Source organism: Rhynchophorus ferrugineus, unplaced genomic scaffold (assembly GCF_030347505.1).
Source record: "Rhynchophorus ferrugineus isolate W39M unplaced genomic scaffold, kcgeb_rfMv2 rfM8, whole genome shotgun sequence".
Lineage (NCBI taxonomy): Eukaryota > Metazoa > Arthropoda > Insecta > Coleoptera > Curculionidae > Rhynchophorus > Rhynchophorus ferrugineus.
In genome coordinates this window covers 2,611,084-2,636,871 of record NW_027472587.1, presented here as the reverse complement: position 1 = coordinate 2,636,871, position 25,788 = coordinate 2,611,084, and the positions used below count along the sequence as shown (strand labels likewise).

Sequence of the window (25,788 nt, the reverse complement as noted above, 5' to 3'; positions counted from 1 at the left end):
TTAGAAAACAATTTCAAGCAAGCCAAAGTACTGCAAATACGCATCTTCGAATGCAGTTGTCATGGATTTTCGCACGTTCTGAAGCACAATCACTGCACCAAAACAAGTTCTAAATGATGTTTAAAGCAACGCTGTCATCCAGCAGCCGTTATAAGAGCGCAGTGCTGCCAACATGCGCGAAACCTAATACCAGAACTAATTGACACACAGCTTGGCTCCTAAAATTGACCGGAATTTGCAAACTTGTGTTAATATCAAAATAAGTATTCATTGGGATTCATTCACTAGCGGTGTGATGAATATTTGGATAAATGACTGTGTTGATAACCATTCTTCAGATGGCAATGCAATGACAAATAGTCACTGTTTGGTAGACAGTTTAAGTGAGCGTTGGTGATTGGTCTATATTTTTTCGAAAACGATGTTGGTGAGACCATTACCATCAATGACGAGTGCGACCAAATGATCCAGCAGAAACACACATATAGTAAAACATTTCTAAATATTTAAAACCGATTTTATTCAAACGACTTTTATATTTTTGGATACTTGTTTTAATGTAATTATTAATTAATGTTTCATAATGAATAAGTATTATTTTAATTGAATATAATTTGATACTATATAAAAAGGATTTTATAGTTATTTTAAAAACAATAACTTACTAAATGAATTATTTATGTAGTATTGTAATTAACGACAGTTAATATTATGATACATATATTTATGATACATTATGTATAAAACATTATAAAGTAATCAGCTATTATATTGATCGACTATAATTTTAATTTGATTTTCTACCGGGGGTAAATAAATCGATTATATTTTCTCTCAAATTCAACAAACTTTCCTTAAAATACTAGCTCTGAGTATCTTTTAAAGGCTGTGTACTCTCCAGAGAATAATAATTATGTAAAACTTTGTATTTAAGCAATTTAATTTGACATACTTACTAATTGTTATTTGATTATTATCATGGGTAGGCTCACGTTAATTGTTTGTTACGAAGTCGCCCGAAAGTTATGCAACATATACCTTGAGTAAATTCAAATTTGGATATATTGTATACCTTTAATTAACCATTATTTCATGTCGCAGGACGATATTATTATTATTGTGAAGTATTTTGCTTCTCACTATTATTTTTCGTTATTATAGTTGATGGGCTAACCTTGTGATTATTTTTTTTGTTGCAAAATTATTGGTAAATTTATGTAAAATACGTATTATACTATTAAGAGCAAATATAACTTTCCTTTCGATTTAGTCGATTGTTATGTCTTAAAATTTCATTTAATTTTATACAACAAATAATGTCTATAGTTCATCATAATTTTAAATCCTTTTTCTGTACTGGATATTCTCTTCAACACTTCCTTCTTGTATATCAGAAATATTTGATTTTTTGAATTTTTTATATGGGTTTCCTTCTGACCCTGACGTTCTTTATTTCCCCAGGCGTTCATTTGTTTGTGCATATGATTACCAGCTAAACCATCGTCTGATATTAATTATCAGGAGAGTAAATAAAAATCATGGATTTATCAAGAAAACAAGTCATCAAATTATTGCTAAAATAAAACAAATTACTTGAATACATCATTTTGTATGAAAATAACTCATGATTATTTTTCAAAAGCAGATAACATAATCATATTATAATCTGACATTTTATCCTTTGATATATGAAATATATTTGAAAGTAATCTGTTAATCCACATATAGTTGCGTTTTTAATCCCATTAGTTATTTTTGATCCTTAAAATGCTCTTTAGATTTTCAAAACTAAACTATAATACATACATATATATATATATATATATATATATATATATATATATATATATTTATATATATATATATATATATATATATATATATTTATATATATATATATATATATATATTTATATATATATATATATATATATATTTATATATATATATATATATATATATATATTTATATATATATATATATATATATATATATATATATATATACTAGCGACCCGCCCCGGCTTCGCACGGGTGCAATGCTGATACTAAATTAAATACACTACAGAAAAAATATGAACGTTGTATATAAAAACATAGCGGCCCGCTCCGACTTTGCACGGGCATAAAATATATATGCCTATGTCACTCAATGAAAACATGATTAAAATCGATCCAGTATTTTTGGTTCATTCATTACTGCCCTTGGCCTGCACGCATTAAATTTGGAGTAAAACAATTCCTCTTCCCCTATACTTACTATGAAGATTTCCTGCTATCTTTGGAATATCTAAATTCATACAATTTTTATTAAATTACACATTTTTAAACGCAAATTTTAAATTTGTAATATTTTCGAAAATATTTGTTTAATTTACATGCTGTAAGGAACCATATTGATCTATATTAATTGCACACTGTATTTAAGGTACTTAATTCGATAAGGATTAATGCCGTATTGCTTAAAATAGCTTCGTAAATAAGCCATTTTCTCACGTAAAAAGTAAACAATAAAAATGGTTAAAGTGTATTATCCCTAAAAGATAAACATATACTATCGCGGACTTTTTTGTAGACCTTTTTATGGTGTACAATACTGTAGTACATTAATTTGATCTAACTCGTAGGGTTATGCAGCGTTTTTGCTAATTGCTAAATAAGCCTAAAAAAATAGGTTAATTTACGACATCACGTTAGAAACCTCTAAAATTAGCAATGTTGCCTTAGTATATTATGCATGTATTATACATATAAACCTTCCTCTTGAATCACTCTATTTATTGAAAAAAACCGCATCAAAATCCGTTGCGTAGTTTTAAAGATTTAAGCGCACATAGGGATATAGGGACAGAAAAGGCGACTTTGTTTTATACTATGTAGTGATATATATATATATATATATATATATATATATATATATATATATATATATATATATATATATATATATATTAACGAAGGAAAATTCCTTGCTTTTTCGCTATTTAAAATGCTTTTTAGTATTTCGAAACTAAACCAGACAGAACTAAAAATTATAATCATAATAAGCAACGATTAATATTATTCGGTTTCGTTGCAATTTCAAAATAAAAAGTATATAAATATAATCTCTTAAAATAAATTCTGTTAAAATGAAACGTTGTCTAAATATTTCAAGTCAATCTATGAACTACTTTCTGAGTTCTACAATCACAAAAGCACAATGTTTGAATTAAATATAAACATTAACGAACGTAAATTCCTTGCTTTTTCGTTATTTAAAGACATATGTCTCTACAATACAATCTTTAAGCACAGTTATATACCATGAAGAACATAGTTTTATGCTGTTATGTAGCAGTATATATCATTCAGTAATTTTCTTACTAATACAACTTAACTAATACTTATAAAGTAATAACTTTTAGGCAATATTCAGATTTATTCATCAATATATTCTTCTTTAAGAGTGTTACATTCAGTCCAGCGCTGCTCCGTTTTTTATTATCTTATTAAACCAAACCCCTTCCTCTGGAGTACTTTTTACAGTGTCTGCAAAAAACCCACAGTCACTGTGGATCAAATCAGATTATGTGGAGGGTGGCGAAGCAATTTGTTCTATTTGGCCGTTGTTTTCATCGACTTGTAACATAATGTATTGTTTTGAATATAACAAAATTTTTCCAGATTTTTAAGAAATTTTAGCACTAGTTGTTAGGGAGGCCATTAGGAAAACTACGTTAAGTTTAGAAAGGTTTTATATCATAACATCTATTATGTATGTATAAAACTACCATTCAATTGAACTAAATTCGTAACCTTAAATAAGTTGTGTTATTTTTAAGTCAATGGTAATGCAGTTTTATAGCTGCTTACCATTATTTAAGGATTTCTAACTCTATATCAAAACAATTATACGCCTTTTGAAACTATAGAAAACTATAAATACTCTAGATACTTCGAGATTTAAACGCAAAAAAGTCTACGTGCTTCAGTTCAATTTGTTGACAGAAAACTTAATATATGGGAAATTATAAACGATGAATTTCAAACTAGTTTATTAATGATTTATTAATAAATTATCTATGGGTTCCTTCTCATAGGGGAATCCCCGGTAACGAAAGAGCCGACTATATGACAAGCAGAAAGCAAGATTCAGTCAAACTGAGCGTTCTTTCAGTAGTGAAGACGCTAAAATACATATAAAAACTATATACAAAAAATTGGATCAACTAAATTGAGATGTCCTTATGGAAAATAACAAGTTGTGGGAAATCAAGGGGGTTTTTCACCAATCTCCTAATATTAACAATCTCAACAGGTTCCAATTGAGCATCCTTGCTCGGCTGCGAATAGGGCATAGCAGACCAACGCATGAGTATCTGTTAAAAGGAAGAGACCCCCACAATGTAACTAATGCCAAATACAACAGAGTGTCAGGCACATCCTTCTGGAGTGTGAAAAGTTTGAGGTACTAAGACGGCAGCTCGGAATGCCAAGGTCATTAAAACAACTGGTCCAACCCAAGCATTTGGATATCATCTTTTTAATGGCCGCTGGATTGATACACCTTTTGTAATTCTTCTCTATTGTGATTTGTATAGTATATTATTTTTGAATGTCATTGTCATTTCGTATACTTTATTTAAAAATACATTGTAACTCGACCCTATATAGTCCAAGAGGCTGATTGGCTTTTAAAATAATAAATAAATAAATAATGTTTTATCATCATAAATTACACACATGGTATTTTTTTCCAACTGTCTATTAAGGAACAGCAGTAATTTATTAACAGTTTCATTAGATTATCCATTTAAAAATTAAATATTCTCATAGTTGTTTTATTGTCTCAATTATCAGGATGGGACTAAAAAATAGCCACATAACCTTGCTGTGTCCTACAGTTTTGTATTGCGCTTTTTTCACGGTTTACTTCAAGCAGATAGGAAGATTCAGTCAAACTGAGCGTTCTATTCAGTAGGGAAGATGCTAAAACACATATAAAAACTATATACAAAAAATTAAATCAACTAAATTGAAATCTCCTTATGGAAAATAACAATTTTTCACCAATCTCGTAATATTAACAATCTCAACAGGTTCCAATTGAGCATCCTTGCTCGGTTGCGAATAGGGCATATCAGACTAACGCATGAGCATCTGTTAAAAGGAAGAGACCCCCACAATGTGACTAATGCCAAACACAAGAGAGTGTCAGGCACATTCTTCTGTGAAAAGTTTGAGGTACTAAGACGGCAGCTCGGAATACCAATGCCATTAAAACAACTGGTCCAACCTAAGCATTTGGATATGCTTTTCATCTTTTTAACGGCCGCTGGATTGATACACCTTTTGTAATTCTTCTCTATTGTAAGTTGTATAGTATATTATTTTTGAATGTCATTCTCATTTTGTATACTTTATTTAAAATTACATTGTAACTCAATCCTAAATAGTCCAAGAGGCTCATGGGCTTTTAAAGTAATAAATAAATAATTAAATAATGATTTATCATCATAAATTACACACATGGTATTTTTTTCCAACTGTCTATTAAGGAACAGCAGTAATTTATTAACAGTTTCATTAGATTATCCATTTAAAAATTAAATATTCTCATAGTTGTTTTATTGTCTCAATTATCAGGATGGGACTAAAAAATAGCCACATAACCTTGCTGTGTCCTACAGATTTGTATTGCGCTTTTTTCACGGTTTACTTCAAGCAGAATAGTACGGTTTTGATCCGCGTAATAATTGCTTATTACCGCAGTAATTAGTCAGCAGTAGAAACTGGTGAGCAGGAATTTCCGTTTTTGTCTCGAGGGACAATGGATCGCGGAGATTGTTTGTGGCGATATTACGAGATGAATGAAGATAATACTCATCGTTTGGAAGGAAAAGCTATTAGTTTTATTTTCGCATTTCTAACTCGTTGAAAAAGGATCATGCGAATCAAGGTTATCGCTATGTTGTCATATAAAACGATAAGAATAATCTTGAGACACAGTTTTTAATTGATACTGACAATAATATTTTTCTGGTCAAAGTTTATAATATTTCATCTCATATGTGGAACTATATAGAGAAGGGACAAGGTCAAAAGGAACTGAATGATTAAAAAACACTCTGGAACAATATATTAGGGATGCAGGAGAAACATCTATATTTTCTGAAAAAAATATCAATAAATTTAGCCGATATATTCATATATCGATATTTTACACTACACAACACTACACAAGATCAGATGGTTTGGTTCTTTTGAGTCTGTATCCTGTTCTGGTGGTATCCAAAAGCTGCAATATTTCAATATTATCATCAGAATGGAGTCTTTCCTCATGTCCTCTTGCAATTCTTTTGATTTTTTGACTGACTAATCAGTCCTATAGTACTTGGGTACGTCCACAGTACCTCTCAGGACTGAAAAATTTGTATGTTATTTATGTTATTCAGTATTTGCTTATATAATAGCAATTTATTATGTACTGATAATTGGGATTTTTCTTCCAATTAGCCAGTAAATTTTCCTGTATTTTAATTCTAGCTCTTTTCTTCTTTATATGTTCCTTCCGGCGAAGTTTTGCATCAAGATTCATTCCGAGATATTTAACGTTGTTGCTATATGGAATGCTAGTATTATATACTACTATATATAACTAACTAACTATATTTTCCAAGCATGTGTCCAATTATTTATACTGTCACTTGCCTGTTGTAATTTTCGTGAGGCTTCTTCACTATTGTCTCCGACAGGTAAAAATCTTAGAGATTAGTGGCAGGAGTGATATAGGTCTATAGGCTTTTATTTCGTATCTACGGTAATGACAGAATAGACAAAACATAATATAACAAATTTTTTACAGATTATCAAGAAATTTTACCGTCTGTTGTTTGGGTAACAATTAGGAGAACTAGGTTAGGTTCCGAAAGGTTCTATGTCATAAACTTGTTCCATTCGTGAACCGTAAATTCGCAACCTTAAATTAGTTGTGTTATTTTTAAGTCAATGGATTTTGATGAAGAGTGTAAATTTCTTAAATAATGGCGAACAGATATAAAACTGCATTGGCACTGACTTCAAAATAATCAGCTGGCAGTAGTTAAAATTATACTGTGTAGATTGTGTGTATATAATAGAATATAAAATAAGTATTGTAGATTGGTTAAATCAGTTTTTTGCTTATTTTTATTTAGTTATTACAACTATTATTATGTCCATATTTTATTTTACTATTATTTTGGTGGTTTAAATATCTAAGTTTGTTTATTTTTTACATTTTAGTTAGTTATTTATTTATTTTTTGAAGCCGGTTCAATTTTTTTGTTAAAAATATTTTTTTTCAAACAGTAAAAAGATGAATAAAACTCACGTCAAGAGCGTTCAACGCTGGTAATCATGTTTCGCTATAAAACGAGGAAATGGTGGCTAAAAACCCGAAAGAAAACAAATTTGTCGAAACGGACAGATTTATGCAAATACAAATTTTAGTTGTGACGTATAACTTAGTATCTTACAAAAACTATCATCGTTAGCAAATTTCGAAACAGAAACTGAACAAATATCATCGGACAGCCACCGTATTTACCTGATATGGCTCCAATTCATCTTTCTCTTTCAAAAACTCGAACTACCACTTCGAGGCGCCAATTTTCAATCGATAAAACAGAATAGTTTAAAGCCATACAATAAATTTATATAAATAATAAAGATTTTGTGTTTTATTAGCTAATTTCCGCTACTGATGGAAATGATGCCAGAGAATTTACGGTTGATTACATTTGTTGATCGTAAACATCTAAATTCGAAGAATCATCTAGTTTTTTAGGAAAATCTCGAAATTCAGACTGTTTTTTTCGCAGGCTATATATAATTTCTGTATAAATTTAGCTGTCGATATATGTTTTATTCTATGATATACATAAAAGAACAAAAATAGATATACATAATAGAAAAGATTAATTCAAATCATCTATTTTATTGTTATGTTGTAAAGCAGCACTATATAATGCTTTCTTTTTATTTTCAGGAACAACAGAGAGGGTTTGCTTAATAACCGGAAATATAGACGCCATACTAGTGGTGTTAGATTTTATAATGGATAAAATTAAGGAAAAACCTGACCTTACAAAACCAGTTATCGAAGCAGGTGACAGTAAATTAACACAAGAACGAGATAAACAAGTAAGTTTTATCATATTTGTTACACGTGATGATGGTGATGATGATGTTATATATGGTGATTCACACTATGTATTTGTATATTACTCACTGTTATGAGTACCACCGATATAACACATATATGTTTACCCAGTATTGGCCTAAATAATTATTTTTCTTACATATTTATTATCCAATCTGTTTGTATCATAAACCAGACCATAATGGTTTGAAATTAAGACATATTATATATATATATATATATATATATATATATATATATATATATATATATATATATATATATATATATATATATATATATTGATAAATGACAAATGCTTTTTGTGTCAATTTATGTTAATATTCACGTTACACTATTTTAAATAGTTAATTATGTTTCTGAAACCTTGTGAAGTTATAGATTTATACATGTTTATTTTTTATATAGAATAACCCAAAAATAAATTCACTTTTGAAGCTGTAATTATTCTATTTTTTTTTCAAGTGAATTAAAAGAAACAAACAATATTTGTACTATCAATTTTTCACTAAATAGTATTTAGAGAATACATAAAATAAATAAAGTAATTATTGATAATCCAAAGTTATAACTTAGCTGATGAAGTGGGGGTCCCAAAAAACTCGCCTTCGTTGAGTCTATTGTAACTTTACTAGTAATCTAAAATAAAAAAGAAGATTGTTCGTCTAGAACATACAGCTCTAGTACAATGTAGAAAATTTCAAATACATTTTTAGCCATATTAGGGCTATTTGAATGAACAAGACATTTTGTACCATTTTTTTTAAACATTTTAAGTTATTTTAAACAGTAAAAATACATCAACTTTGATACGATAAATAAATTTATAGCTTACATTAATTTTCAAGCAAATCGGTTTAGTAGAACTTGAGATATCATGTCAACCGCCTCGAAAATAATCATTTCGAGTAATAAGGCGTTTAGGGTGTTGTTTATAGATGTTGCGTCACTAAAACAGCAATATCTCCGAAAACAAATAAAATTTAAAAAAATCCTCTTAAGAGTCTATTCCGAAAGGGTTAAGCTTTGAAAATATGAAAATAAAGATTTCTTCAAATTTATAAACTAGAATATCCCCTTAAATAACATGTATAGTGCCAATATACATTTAAGCCGTCAAGGTAGTCAAAACAGCTGAGGCTAAAAATATAAAAAGTTTAAAAAGAACTCACCAGTAATAATAAAAATCGATTTAAAAATTATTAATAAAAATACACCGCCTTTGCATAATACTATGACTAATTAGTTAATATTTGGAGAAACAGTTTGCTCCTGAAAATCTAGATGGATACACATTCAAAAGAGCATCAATATGCAACTTGTAATAGTGAAATTGATGTAAAACTAAAGTATGTATTATCGACAACAGAGCAGAACGCCGTAGCAAAAAAGCTAACTATGAAAAACCTGACAGAGAAGGCACAATAATTAACAAATCAAGGAAATTCAAGAATACTTAGAAATCCTAAAACTAATTGATGTAAAGTGATGATCTGGGATATTCATTGGGACTAGACCAGAACCGACAAAAAAAATCTCAAAAAAATATATGTTTAGTCTTGTTTCTTACTATAATACAAATATTATAGTTAAATTTACTTTACACAACATTTCTTACTCCATATAAAAATACTATAGGAAGTTACACAAACGACAATGAAATATTTTAGCAGAATTAATATTGAATGGATAGCGGCTCAAATAAAATATGATCTCCAAAGCCTCTAAGAAACTATATTAAAGAAAGATTATTTTATGGATATAGTACGATAATTGGTAAACCAAATAAAAGAAGACTTAAATGTTAGAAAAAGTTATTTGATTCATTTTCTTTAGTACATTCGGGCTGCAAGTGAGATAGGAAAATACTCTTCTCTATCCGTTCAGCTATTGAAATATCATCTCACATATTATTGTCAGATAGGCTAGCGAATACAGAGAACTACATTCAATATATTTAGTTGTTGCTTATTTTCTTTATTCTTATTAGAGACTTTTTTCACTTAAACTATTTTACTTAAAATATTTTCTACACATTTTCTCTCTATCTTTCATGTTTCAGAACTTATATACAAAGATACAAAAAATCATTAATGCCCACTGGGCAGATTGTTGAAACTTTAAGAGATTAGCACAAAAATAATAGTTATTTGCTTACATTTTATAAAAATTAATTCTTTTCTGAGACACTGCATAAAATTGGTGTTATATGTGTTTAAAAAAATTACTGTGATATTGAAGTCTTTTAAAATAGTTTATAATCATTAATTAATTAGTATCTAAATATATCTGCCTATTTACCAGATCGGTTATTCTTTCTGAAATGATAAAGAACGAAACGTTGGCCATTTCAAACGTTAATTTATGTCGTTTGCGAGGTTATAAACTATTTGTTTTTCCTTTAGGTCAAAATATTAGTACCCAACAGTACGGCTGGTATGATTATCGGTAAAGCTGGCAACTACATCAAGCAAATTAAAGAAGAAAGCGGATCCTACGTTCAAATATCACAGAAAGCCAAAGATGTTAGTCTACAAGAACGATGTATAACTGTAATAGGTAAGTTCTTGTTTAAATATATTAACGATATATTTTCTCAGTCATACTTGAAGAACGTTGCAATTATTTGAATAACAGTAATGCTAGCAAGCATTCAATAAAATATATTTTTTATGACATTAGTTTGTCTATATTTACTCTATACTCGATGAAATAATACAATTATTTATTAACCATATAATTATTATTTAATGAATAACTCTTTATCAGTTTGCATTTGGTTTGTTATAGAGGGGCTAGACAAAATAATATGAATACCATGTAATATAGTACATCTTGTTGCATGTTGGCAACACTGCTTCCATGTAAATTATGCCATCCGTATATATCGCTCAGTTTACATGCCAAGTTTTATAGGTTATATTTCAATGTATTATACGCTTTCTTCTACGATCGATAAAATGTGTGATCTCTCAGATGTTGTTTAACATTTCACAAGCGACAATATTCACGGTAATGACAGCATGTAAAAAACATAGTCAGACTGCCTGTTTTCTACAGTCAAACATGGGGGAGCTTCCGTTAAGATTTTAAGGTAATATCGTGGAGTGCGCCATGCACACTTCCAAAGAGATTCAGTCTTGGTTTCAGTAGCATCAGACCATTAAATATCTCCTCTGGCCTGCTCAATTGTCAGACTTCAACATAAATGAACCATTATGGGACGTTATAAAGCAAAGAATGAGGAGTATATTTCCACTTCCAACGTTATTGAAGCAATTGACCTCTGTTTTGGTACAACAAAGAGATAAAATTCTGTTATAAACTATTCAGGCGCTTTATGAATCTATACCGCGAAGAATTGCAGTTGTTTTAAAGGCAAATGGTGACTCAATATTTTCTTTATAAATAAATAGTGTGTATATGTCAAGTGTTCATATTATTTTCTCCATCGCCTGTTAAATATCACTCAAATATGATGATCATTATTATTAAATACCGACAATATCGTTACAATAAAAAATATGTTCTTGTTAATACAGAAATAACAGAACAAAATCTGAGGAACTATTGTTATATATTGTTATTTAGTTAATATAGAAAAGGTGTCTTTTATTTTCCATGGTTTAGTATATGATGTGCTATACTAACAGTAGGTTCAATATATACGCAACAATAGAACTAAAATTTTACATCAACATTTCACAATAATTCATATTCAATTCTAAATCAACTCAAGAAGCTAAGAATTGATGTGGAAAATAGAGTGCAGGAAAAGCTTGTGATCCAATTTGATAAAAATGAAACTCAGATTATTAATTGGCCGCAAATATTCGTGAAAAAGATTAGTTTAGTTTGCAAAGATAGTTCAATTAAGAATTATCTTATTGTCATTTGTCATCTTATTTATCACAAGTGTATTAATACCTATGAATTGTTTTAACATCCAGCTTATTCGACAGATTTATATCCCACTTGGAGAAATACTGATAACTAAAGTTATTTTTAGAAGTATAAATCATTTCTGTTTCATTTCCATGAACAACCTAATAACACAAGTTTACAAATCAACTTATGAAACAATTTCAAGTCCTATATTTCAGATATTTAATCCGTGTGTCAAAATTGGTTCTAGTTTTTGAACTCGCGCATGGTGGCAGCACTGTGCTCTTATAAACATCATTAGGAACTTATTTGTGCTTTGATTGTGCTGCAGGGCTTGTGACTATGTAGATACAACGTTGCAAAGTAGATTCAAAATGTTTTTGATAGGTTTGGTTGTATGCTTGGTAAACGTGGAAAAAATATTACAAATGCAGTTGAGTTTGCAACGCGTGCAGAACAAAGCTGTACGTATGTGGTCACTTGGTGAAAATGTTTACTTTTCATTTTCTGTAGCAACCTTATGGAGAGAAAAAATGTAAAAAGTAGCACAGTTTAAATGTCCTGACGTATCATCAGTGTCGTCACCAGCCACTTACACGTACGCCCAGTTATCCATTGCCAATTTGTCTTAAGAATGCCTTCTAACTATGAACTTCTAAAACTGTCACACGCAAAAATCAAAGAAGGTATATTTCTCGGACCTGATATTCGAAAATAATGATTGACGCAAAATTTACAAAATGTTTAACACCTGATGAAACAGCAGCGTGGGGATCTTTGTGTTGTTTCTCCTCAGTAACCACAAATACAAGCACGTAATTGACAATTTGTTGTAAAATTAGCACAAGATTGGAGCTTAAATATGTCTCAAAATACATTTTCAGCAATCACATCTTGAGTTTTTCTTATTTGAGCGACAAGCAAGCAGAGCGGCTACACCAAGACATGGTGAAAATCAAAAGGCGGTACCAAGGATTTTGGGACGATGAGCGATTACTATTAGACCCTAAAGCGTAAAAACAGATCCGAAGCAATATAAAAAGCTCGGTTTAACCTCGGTTCAATTATGATTTATACTTTTTAATTCAATAAACGGCCATTAATGGTCAAAAATGATGAAATTATTGGATATTTCGAAAACTAGAACCAATTCCAAAAACGGGCTACTCATTTTAATTCGTCACCCCAATATACCTTATACACAGCTTTTGGTTGCTCCGGTTCTAAACCGTGTAATTTTTGTTTAAAACATAATAATTTTAAAGTGAGAGTGACAGGTATTAAAGAAACGCATGCGAAACAGTTCATGTATATTTATAACCGAAAATTGAGTCTGCCTAGCCGAAATCTACTTTTACAAATTCAAATTCTATGATCGCTAGGTTCTTGGAGCAGTGATTCTGGGTTATTTAATCTTGAATTATTCTTTATGCAAACGACAATCTCGAATATGCAGCGTAATATTAATTTGCACTGCATTTTCCCCATATCCAGTGACTGACGACGAAAATGAAAATCAATATCAGCAGTTCGTTTTATCATAACAAAATTCGCAATTGCCAAGCATATCGCATGATGTTCGTTGTTGTGTTTTGAATACTTCAATAGTTACATAATATTTTTAAATAAATATTATAATTGCGGTTATCAGCTTGTTTTTCTACTGTTTTTGATTGGGACATTACATGAAACAGCGCTACAATCGAATAATGGGAATATTGATTAAATTAAAGCGACATATTTAGAAGAAACAAGTTTTACGGATGATGCGTAAGGAACTGCGTTAAATCAAATTTATTGTTATTTTATTTGTTTATATTTTCATTAATCCTTATATCCATAATTTCATTTTGTATTCGATTTTCCTTTAATAGATTATTATAAACATATTATTTTAACAGTAGTATTTGTTACGTAATATAGGTTTATGTTAGGTAAATATACATGCTGTTCCATATTACGTGATCTAGATAATTAGTACTAAATTAAATGTTGCAGTTTGATTCCTGAATCTTCGACTTAAATGTCTTAAAAAACTTAGTGTAATTTCATTTCTTTTTATGCAGGTGACTTCTGTATATTAGTACTGTCTTTACTAAGAATATGTCACTCATGTGTAGGGTTAATTTCAAACCCAGGATGTAAAATAACAGTAATATTTAAATAAAACATTTTAACATCTTAAACAAATAAAAAAGGATATCAAAATAAATTATATAACAGCTACTTGATGTCGAGATGGTCGGGTGATAGTCCAGACAACGAAATTAGAACGTACCTGAGCGACTAATTTCCAATTACAGGAGTGAAATTAAAAACACAAATAAAACTTCGGTGGTTATAACGACATATACTTCCACTACCAGGTAACAATGAAATATAATAATACTGACAGTTTACGTTATTTAGCTGCTATAATTTACAGTAATGTACAGAATTGTGGAAGAGATACGAATAAATAATAAAATAGATAACAGTAACTTTATAAATAGATCAATAGAGAATAATAAATAAATATATAATAAATAATGAATTGGAATTAAAAGAGAAAACTGGAATACTTTGTGAAAAACTCACAAACCATTTGTTGAAACTCAGGTTGGCCAGCACAATGAAAATGAACTGTTATGAAGTTCTAACGTCCCTTGAACATGTGAAAATATAATATGTGATCGAGGAAAAAGGACCAAACATGCTGCCATTTATGGAAATTGTTTCTGTTGCTGAATATGTGCAAGACTAAAAAACGTCGAGATGACAACCTTACATTTCAGTTTCTAATCATTATTACAATCTAATAATAATATTATATATATTAATAATTAAGGGTATATATATATATATATATATATATATATATATATATATATATATTACCCTTAAAACCTTATCTAACGTAACCCTTCCAATAACCGATTCTTGGAGTTGAAAACTTCCTCAAAACTTCCTCGAAACATATGTGTTTTATGTTCGTTTTGTACACAACAATTTTCAATATAGATTTGCTTAAATAAATCACTTTTACACATAGAGTAAAATATGAATTTCTTTTGATAATCTCCAGTGTTATTAAAACTGTTTTTACTTAAATTTCCATGGTTTGATGTTGCATGTTCAAACTACCCACAGCTACTGCATCTGAGCTACTGCAATCCACTTTAATGGCCGTACAGACTAAAGTAAACAAATCTGCTGATTACATTAAACTAGGTTAGTTCACAGCAACTTCGGTCTCTGGTTATCGCAGGAATTCATGAACTAGGGTGTTTTTCAAAGCATGGATGTTTCCTAATTCTAATAGTTCATGGCTAGTGGACTTTGAACTTTTTCACCTTTGGATGTCCTTGCAGCTTGAACTGTGACCATTTTGCCTGAATTCCTGTTTCGGAAACTGTTTAAGATAAACAAGTAAGTTGATACCGGTTGATTAATTGAATCCAAAATAGAACAGTCAGTTATGAAAGGTGTAGAAATTAAAATTTTTAAAAAATACTTAAAAACTGTTTTATTTTTACTGAGATTATTTTTTCTTCCGTGGGAACATTTTATCATATTACCGGTATGCAACGTAATTGATATGGAAGTTGCGTCTGGCTTTGTTCAATTTTTATTAGCTGATATCGGAGTGTTAACGGTTTTAGTTTAAAACATGACTGGAAATCACAACTGTTAACCTCAATAAAAAAATTATCGTGCAAAATTCGATATATTTATAGGCTACCAGAAGGCCGACTAAACTGGACATATATTGAGATTGAAAGTAAGTTTAGTCATAATGCATGTAATTTCAAATGAAGGTTTACCAGAAGTAATATTTTAATATTGCCAACATCCATTGAAAAGTCCCCTGCCTGACACATAGATTTGGCTACTAGTATTAAATTCATGTTTTTTAGTTAGCCCTAACCCTCAAAAGACGCGTGTATAAATTCGACAGTCAACAGACTGTCGGATCATCAGTTTGTGAATTATAGCATTTTGGGTAAAGCAACTTTTGTTATTCTAAAAAAATAGATAAAAAGAATTTCCATAAATTCACAATATGATTCTAAATAACGGTAAATTGAAATTGAATGAAATAGCAGACACTTTAAAATTATCAACTGAAAGTGTACATCATAGTATTCACGAATATTTGGGTATAAGAAAGCTCTGTGCAAAGTGGGTGCCGCGCGAGCTCACTTTTGACCAAAAACAAAGACGAGTTGATGATTCGGAGCAGTGTTTGAAGAGGATGAAGCGTAATAAACCCGAGTTTTTGCATCGATATGTGAAAATGGATGAAACATGGCTCCATCATTTCACTCTAAAGTCCAATCGACAGTCATCCAAGTGAACTGCAAACGATGAACCCGCTCCAAAGCGTGGAAAGACGCAACAGTCAGTCAGCAAGGTTATGGTGTCTGTATTTTGGAATGCGCATGGAATAATTTTCATTGACTGCCTTGAAAAAGGAAGGACCGTCAACCACGACTATTGCATAACGTTACTGGGCCGTTTGAAGGTCGAACTCGCCAAAAAACGGCCGCATTTGAAGAAAAAGAATGTGCTGCTTCACCAAGACAATGCACCGTGTCACAAATCAGTAGAAATGGTGGCAAAAATCCATGAATTGGGTTCGAATTCATTCCTGATCCACCGTATTCTCCAGATATGGCCTCCAGCGACTATTTTCTGTTCCCAGATCTCAAAAGAATGCTTGCTGGGGAGAATTTGTCGTCGAATGAAGAGGTGATCGCCGAAACTGAGGCCTATTTTGAAGCAAAGGATAAACCGTACTACAAAAATGGTATCGAAAAGTTGGAGGGTCGCTATAATCACTGTATCATCCTTGAAGGGAATTATGTTAAATAAAAATAATAATTTTGCTAAAAAAATATGTTTTACTAGGGTATGCCGGGGACTTAATATTACATAACAGTATATACTTGTATTATTAATAAAACAGATATCTAGGTACTGCATGAAAATCACTAATAAAGTGGGATATAGAGGAGAATAACATCGTATATGATAAAGTTGTATTTTAAAATTGTAATTAGATATTACATTAAAAATATATAGAAATGTGAATAAAAAAAGTAGCAAAGATACTCATTTAATAAAGACTAACTAAACCCACTTAAGACAAAAACATCTGCAGTGGATCAATAACACGGATTCTTGGACACGATACGAAAACGTTGTATGCTGTTTTTATTCCACCGTTAACGTGATGTTTTTCATTATTCTTTAAGAGTTTTGAATTGCTCTCTATCGTCTCGTGGCGTTTTAACCAAACTTTCCGCTCATTTCGGTACCGAAGCTTTTAATTTAGCGTGTCGGCTTCTAATAATTTATTTTTAAAAATCCGTAAACCATAAGACGGCTAATCACGAACCAAAGTCGACGCCGACAAATGTATTATTTTATTTGGTAGTTCAGTTTCTGATTTTCAAAAGTTGCTTCAGTAAAATCAGCTATTTTATTTTGCGAAGGGATTTTGAAGGAATATTTTATTTCTTGTTATAAAGGAGGAAACATTAATTTACACCATAAATATGTTATTACTAATTCAGGTTTCTAACTGATAAAAAAACTGAAATCAACTTGTTTTTGTTATTTAAAAGAAAACAGAAAAAGACTAGTAATGAACATCCAACGGACATTATATTGCCCGGCTAACATTGGCTTTTTGTTTGGATGGAATAAATTATTTCGACAATAAAACAAATACTATAAGATGACCACATTACTATATAGAACTATCAGATGGAATTCTAAGTACCGTAGATATTCGGAACGATTTATGATTTCCTTCACTGGTACACGTATTTGTGTTTTAATAAAAAATATATATCGAGAAAATATAAACAAATAAAACTCGCTTTTACACAATAACAACCAATTGATGATATTGTTTTATAATAAAAAATGTAAATGACCAAAACGATCCTGGTACCCTATCACGGCGTCACCTACAGAGATCGATTGTGAATCTAAACCATTCTCGATTGGTCTCGATTTATCAAAATTGGTCCAAATGTTTAGAAGTTCAGCGACATACATGCGGACTGAAGAATTATATAAATAAAGATATAGATAATACGTCGAACACTGATCTTAAGTACGTACGTACACAACGCGTCATTAACCCCCCTCTATTGAAGCCTTTACGTCTAGTAAAATAATAAACAAACCTAGTAATAGTCATTATTTTGAAACATTTTTAATATTTAATAGATTATATGCACTCGTTTATTCAGTATCAGGAGGAGGAGACTATCTTAGGAGAACCACCTTTGTAAAACACCTATGGAAGTCTTTTATATGAGTTGGCACTACTCTGATAGGGTAATATCATAGGGATTTGATTCGGCTTAATGGCAAGTGCATGATAGTGTGTTTTATTCTATTAGAAACGCAATTGTGTCTAGCTTCAGGTACCTAGCAAAGGTTTCTTTACTTCTATGTTCGGTCAAAAGTATTATTTCCTTGTTCGATCAACAGTAATCAGCTTCAATCTCCTGGTCCTCAATTATTTCAAAAAATGGGTGGTGTTTGCCAAGCTTGGATAGCTGGATGACGCTACTTGTCACCTTTAAACGAATGAATAGTGTCACCTTTCCGGATTTTTTCTTATTGTGTATTTTTTCCTTATCAAAATATTACCCAGCTCGAATGACCAATATGGTTTCGATAATAGAATATTTGGGTTGAAAGCTGCACAATGTAAATTACATGAATTTTTGGTGGTTGGTTTACTTTATTCTTAAGAAATAACAGTACTATACATCATACAGCACTAATACACTGGCATATAGTACAAAATGGCTATAATCAACAAACGAAATTCTTTTTTTTTCATTATTTTGAAAATTGGTTCGCTAAAACCTAAACATTATAAAGTTTCGAAAGAGTTGTAATTAAATTTTAACACGGATAGTTAGAAGCTTAGAATCGCTAGGTTAGGCTCTGTAAAGTTAGGGACTTTTAAGTGATGAAATATCAGTTTTTGATATAACTATTAATAATATATGCAAACTAAAGTTTTTATATCTCGTAAAAGATTTAATATATATTAAAGACTGCTCTACCATTTATTTCTGGCATTATATATCCTTCTTTTCTGAGAAATTAATTTTTTTCAATCTTTTGGAGCGATTTCTCCCAACGATATTTAATAGCATCAAGGCCCAGCTTATACCGAGCATCGCCAAGCTCGTAAGTCCAGGAAGAAAAAATAAACCGGCGGTGATAGAGTGCCTGAGGAATCACTTTCAACTTGTTTGTTCAAATTGAAAAGTCTATATAATTTTTGAACCATATAGTATCCAAATTATACTCATAAAAATATTGATAAATGGTAAATTTAGCGTTACTACGGTAACAGACGACGTAACTATTCCAAACCGTATAAAACACTGACCTACATATGGGTTTTGTTGTAGATTCGATATTAAATACCTTATAAAAGAAACTACTGCGTTCTGTTTAATTTTCGGAAGTATTTGAACGAACAAAAAGACTAAATATAACAATGGTAAATCTAACGAACTGTTTACGGCCGACATTGTTGTATTGTCTGCATGCTTGCTGTGACCCATGTATCGGAAGAGGACGAGCGATTTTTATATATCAATCAATAGCTTCATCTTCTCAACTTGGAGTATCCCGAACTTTTTCGGATATTTTGTTGGCTTTGGGCCAAACCTTTCTGCGGGACCGGTTAAAGTGTCGAGATGTTCGCGTATGGGTCCTAACAACTAATTATTTGAAAAATTCTTTATAGAACAATTTGTTACATGGAAGCAAGGATGAACTTTAAGATAGCTTTGATGTTTCAAGTATCAGAAGAAAAATTGTTCAAGGAATGTTGATAGTGAGGTTTTATAAATTGTGTGGAACTAATTTTGAAAAGTTTTGTTTGTAATTTCAAGGATTAACAAATTTTAAAAAATCATCATTTTTCAATTTAGTATTCAGTTTTTCTAATAAAAATATGCTGTAAAATGTGCTGGAATTCCAATGTCATTAGAGCAACTGGTCCAACCCAAGCCATTGGACATGCTTATCAACTTTTTGATGGTCGTGGGATTGATACAGCTCTTTAGATGTCTTGAGAAAAATGTAATGTAATTACTATATGACATTATATACTTTATTTAAATACTACACTGTAATGCGACCCTAAATAGCCCAAGAGGCTTTTGGGCTTTTAAAATAATAAATTAATTGAATAAAAATTAAAACCTAACGTTAACTTTCACATCAATAGTTCATTCAGCAGTAATTTTCGTTGCTTACGAGAAACAATACACTTATAGTACAAATCTTCCAATTTTGTGGATCCTACCGATATAGTCTTTTGGGAGACGAGCAAAATAACCTTTCAAGACCGCCTTTATTACTTCCTCGCTTGGACAAATCAAAATCGTTTTCCACAAAATACTTTTCTGGTGTGTGAAATGAACTAGATACCAAAAGGAACTAAATCTAGTGAACGTTTTTTTAACAATGTGGAAACAGTGTAGCATACCTTTTGAATTATGTAGCACTCATATAGCTAGAGCTTCTATTAAATCTCTCATTTCCTTATGACAATTTCAGATATACGTGATGCAGATTTTGTTATGATCTTCACGTGGATCATATTGTTTTTCAGTTAGCATATTCTTACGGTTTTATCATTTCGCTATGAATTGCCACAGCTTTAAACCATCTCAAAATGCTCGCTGGGGATAAATTGTCGTCGAATGAAGAGGTGATCGCCGAAACTGAGGCCTACTTCGAAGCAAAAGACAAATCGTACGACAAAAATGGTATCGAAAAGTTGGAGGGTCGCTATAATCAGTGTATCACCCTTGAAGGGAATTATGTTAAATAAGAAAAATAATTTTGCCAAAAAAAATTATGTTTAATAAAACAGATATCTAGGTACTGCATAAAAATCACTAATAAAGTGGGATATAGAGGAGAATAACGACATATATGATAAAGCTGTATTTTAAAATTGTAATTAGATATTACATTACGGAATATTCAAAAATGTGAATAAAAAAACAAGCAAAGATACTCATTAATTAGAGACTAACTAAACCCACTTAAGACAAAAATATCTGCAGTGGATCAATAACACGGATTCTTGGACACGATACGAAAACGTTGTATGCTGTTTTTATTCCACCGTTAACGTGATGTTTTTCATTATTCTTTTAAAGTTTTGAATTGCTCTCTATCGTCTCGTGGCGTTTTAACCAAACTTTCCGCTCATTTCGGTACCGAAGCTCTTAATTTAGCGTGCCGGTTTCTAATAATTTATTTTTAAAAAATCCGTAAACCATAGGACGGCTAATCACGAACCAAAGTCGACGCCGACAAATGTATTATTTTATTTGGTAGTTCAGTTTCTGATTTTCAAAAGTTGCTCCAGTAAAATCAACTATTTTATTTTGCGAAGGGATTTTGTGTCATATTTTATTTCTTGTTATAAAAGAGGAAACCATTAATTTATCACCATAAATATTATTGTTACTAATTCAGGTTTCTAACTGATAAAAAAACTGAACTCAACTTGTTTTTGTTATTTAAAAGAAAACAGAAAAAGACTGGTAATCAACATCCAACGGACGTTATATTGCCCGAACATTGGCTTTTTGTTTGGATGGAATAAATTATTTCGACAATAAAACAAATACTATAAGATGACCACATTACTATATAGAACTACCAGATGGAATCCTAAGTACCGTAGATATTCGAAACAATACAACAATACACTTACAGTACAGATCTTCCAATTTTGTGGATCCTATCGATATAGTGTTTTGAGAAACGAGCAAAATAATCTTTAAAGACTACCTATTACTTCCTGGCTTGATCAAATCAAAATCGTTTTCCACGAAATACTTTTCTGGTGTGTGAAATGAACTAGATACCAGAAGGAACTAAATCTAGTGAACGTTTTTTTAACAATGTGGAAACAGTGTAGCATACCTTTTGAATTATGTAGCACTCATATAGCTAGAGCTTCTATTAAATCTCTCATTTCCTTATGACAATTTCAGATATACGTGATGCAGATTTTGTTATAATCTTCACGTGGATCATCTTGTTTTTCAGTGAGCATATTCTTATGGTTTTATCATTTCGCTATGAATTGCCACAGCTTTAAACCATTTTTTACAGTTCAAGTTCTACATGATATTCAAATTTTTCCATTATTAAAAACGCACTGGCTCATCAACTTTAACTGATTTATAAACAATCTGATACAAGTACAATTACACTATTAAAATCTCAATATACTCGTATTGAAGGTTAACATCTAAGCACAAGCTCTTTTATAATTTTTTTTAATATATTTATATATGCTTTCGTATTTTATTATTTTACATTGTTCAGTTACAAAGAATCCCATGGACGATAGAAGATATATGGTTAAAGAAAAATAATCGTTTTCATACTGCAATGATTAAACCGCGTTGTAATTACTTATTAGAACTACAATAACGCGCGTACTTTTGAACTGATATTACTGGAAGTTTTATTACTCATAAACATTACCTTTAGAGTAACCTGTGATCAGTTTATGACATTTATTAGTAATATATTTTCAACAAGGTTATCAGATCTAGTTCAGATCCTTGACATTAATAACATTGATGACTAAATCGCTATATTTACTGGAATAATAAGTTTTAATCTGTTTATTATAATGATATTTGATATTTACTTATTTTTAAACCATAATTTGTTATGGAATATTTTCGTTGATGACCATTTGCTAGTAATAACAAAAGTGGAATTAAAAGTTCGATGTCGAAAAGTTCGTTAGAATATTTTGAAATAATTGCAAGATGTGTGCATGGTTGCATTCGCTAACTATTGAACAAAACACATTCAGGTGCGACTTTAAACATTACTAAAATAAGATTGTTGATATGTAGGAGGTCAATGTTGTATATATATATATATTTATTTCTTTAAAGATATTAATAAGTATTTTATGGTGAAAATAATTTTGAATTAGATGGAAACAATGGACTTATTAAATCATATGTCTGGTTTTGGATGATACTGACATATAGGAATTCTATTGTTTTGGTTAATTCTCGTTACTTTTTTTGTTTTTCGGCATTCTACAGCTTCTGGTCTTCTGGTTCAATACTTCAGTAATTCTGTTTTGTCAATTCGTGTAATTATTTAGTATTTCTGATACATTTTTTTATCAGTTCTTGCCTAATTCTGATGTTCTTCTTTGTTGCAAATCTTTAGTCAATTCTCCATGCACTAAATTTTATTATCAAAAATTTCTTAATTCTAGTAGTCATTGTTGATGTACCGTCTTTATCGTTTATGCTCTTCCCTCGGGTTCTTGTAGGTGGTGGACGAAGCTGGTGCAAGAAACTTTTTTTGGTTATAGGCATCATAAGGTATAACTTTTGACAAGCTTCGTTTAGCCTCGGTACTTGAAACCATGTGATATTTTATGTTATCTAAGTCATAGTTATTTTCCTATGTCATAAATATTACGAAAAATAGTTAAATGGTCAAATAAATTAGACCCCCTACACTATACAAAAAGAAAAAATTATTACAATTTTCGTATACTCAAATTTAAACAACTTGTTTAAATATAAATAACTAAAATTGTGTAAAGATATTGTAAATTTTTGATATTTTTTCTTGAATAAAATGCACCCGCTCACTCAGTTCAAAAGGCGTTCACTACAATCGGTGAATTAAAGCATAAATTGGTTTAATATCCAACTTACGCGCGAGATATAGTTCACTCCAGTTGCTAGCTAGTTTGTATAAGGCTCACATAAAAAATTCTCTATATTTTATCGGTAATTTAATGTATTTTGCGATGTTTCCAGTGAATAAAAACATCGCACAGGACAAAATGAACAGGAAATTCTCACTGGTAAAATAACAAGGAGCAAATTTTCGAATAAGTCCGTCTTAGTTGAAGGGAAGACTCTTGTATTTTACATAACGAACTCCGCTCCACCTTCCTAAGCTGTCATTGAGAACGATCTTCTGACCAAAAACTCAATATACAGTTATTGCAGCATATAGTTGCTTGGAGGTATTTTGATCAACGATATCTATTGGTGAAAATGTGAAGAACCAATATAAACAACTGGCAAACAAACTAACCTAACTGTTAAATTCGATGGTTTTACCATTTCTTTACCTAAAATAACAGTTTTTCTTTTGAGTTCTGATTGAGTTATTCGATGTTAATCATTTGGTGTCATCTATCAGACAAGGATAAAATATAATGTATTCCACCACCAGTCTCTTCTAAGATGAACTATTTTTTCTGTTTTACCATCAGATTTAGCCGATAAAATATCATATGCTTTTTTTAACATATTTTGCTTTTATGTCCGACTATCTAAATGGTAAAACGATAGTTAGACCAGCATATTGATGGCCGTAATCGAAATTACATTCGTTGTTACGAAACAGACCGGTTCGGGTATTACCAGATTGTAACACGATGTCTCTACATTCCGTTCACATATTTAGTGGCATCGGTCACACCGCCGCTCGTTCTGTCGTCCGGATGGACCGACGGGTCGTAAAAATGGGCGTCTTTCGGTGACGTAACCGGACCAAGTTTAGAATTCGGCGAAGCAGCGATAACCTTCAAAAATGGCGAACAAGAATGGCAGTAACGCAAAACTATAAAGCCGGACTGCTGTTTATTTAGACGCCTACTTTTATTATGGCGTAGCGAAAACGAGAGTAAAATCTAACTTATTCATGTTTGAGATCAACCCGTTTTTGTTTTTTTTTTCATTTGATCTAGATTACGGAGGTTGTTTCTGTTCTTAACTGGTATATCGATTAAATATTTTGCTCTATTAAAAATAATTAAAATAATTAAATATACTAGTAGGGTTGCGACGTAATTAAATTTATTTATGTTTAAGAAAATTGTTTAATTTTTAGTTTACAAAAATTGCAATTTTTTTTCTTTTGTATAGTTTCGGAGTCTAATTGATTAGGAACAATTATGACTTGGTACAACATAAAATATCTCATTATATCCAATATCTAGTGAAGCTAGGCCAAGATAAGAAAGACACCGAGCAAACAGAAAACACGTGTCTAGCAAAAAGGATATCTCATCGGCTCGATGTCGAGTGTTCCAGATAATGAAGAACATCAATCTTGTCAACTAGCGACTAATACATATAAATAAAGCAAAGAATTTAACATTGTAAGTAATATTAAATTTTTCATTCGTAGGGATTCATTGGATTCAGTCCAATATCCATTTAGTATTCAACCAAAGCTAACTGGACCGTATGTCAATATCTCATATTTCGTTAATGCTTTGTATCCATGTATTTACCATCCTCACAGTTTCTCCTATGTACATTTTACCGACCCTTACAAGGGACCTAGGACGGTTACCCTTTAGGTTTAGGATTAGGAAGCGCTTGTTCTAGACATCTAGATGTGTGTTTGAAGCTGACTTTGTCAACTCGTGTCAAAAGTTAGACCTGGTAGACCCCCTATGGTGCCTATAGCCATAAATATCAAGAAGGTCCCAGATCATAAAATTTTCGACCATTGCCTAAGAGTCCCTAACGCATAATAACGATAGAGCTATCGGCGTGAGAAGTTCCTAGGTGGACGAATATTTCCCTCTCCGAAACTCTGAACGAATCGGGATACAGAAAAGGATTTCTTGAACCAGCTTTCTCAGCCACCACCAA

The 25,788-nt window shown here is 30.9% G+C and overlaps 1 protein-coding gene across 3 annotated transcripts in view; it reads left to right on the top strand.

Moving 5' to 3' along the window:
* pasilla (RNA-binding protein Nova-1-like protein passilla) overlaps positions 1 to 25,788 on the top strand; it is a 289,380-nt gene that overhangs the window by 208,714 nt on the left and 54,878 nt on the right. For all 3 annotated transcript variants that reach the window (XM_076412611.1, XM_076412609.1, XM_076412610.1), the window contains exons 4-5: positions 8,012 to 8,166; positions 10,591 to 10,744. In XM_076412611.1, coding sequence (XP_076268726.1) covers positions 8,012 to 8,166; positions 10,591 to 10,744 — 309 coding nt within the window. The remainder of the gene's footprint in view (positions 1 to 8,011; positions 8,167 to 10,590; positions 10,745 to 25,788) is intronic.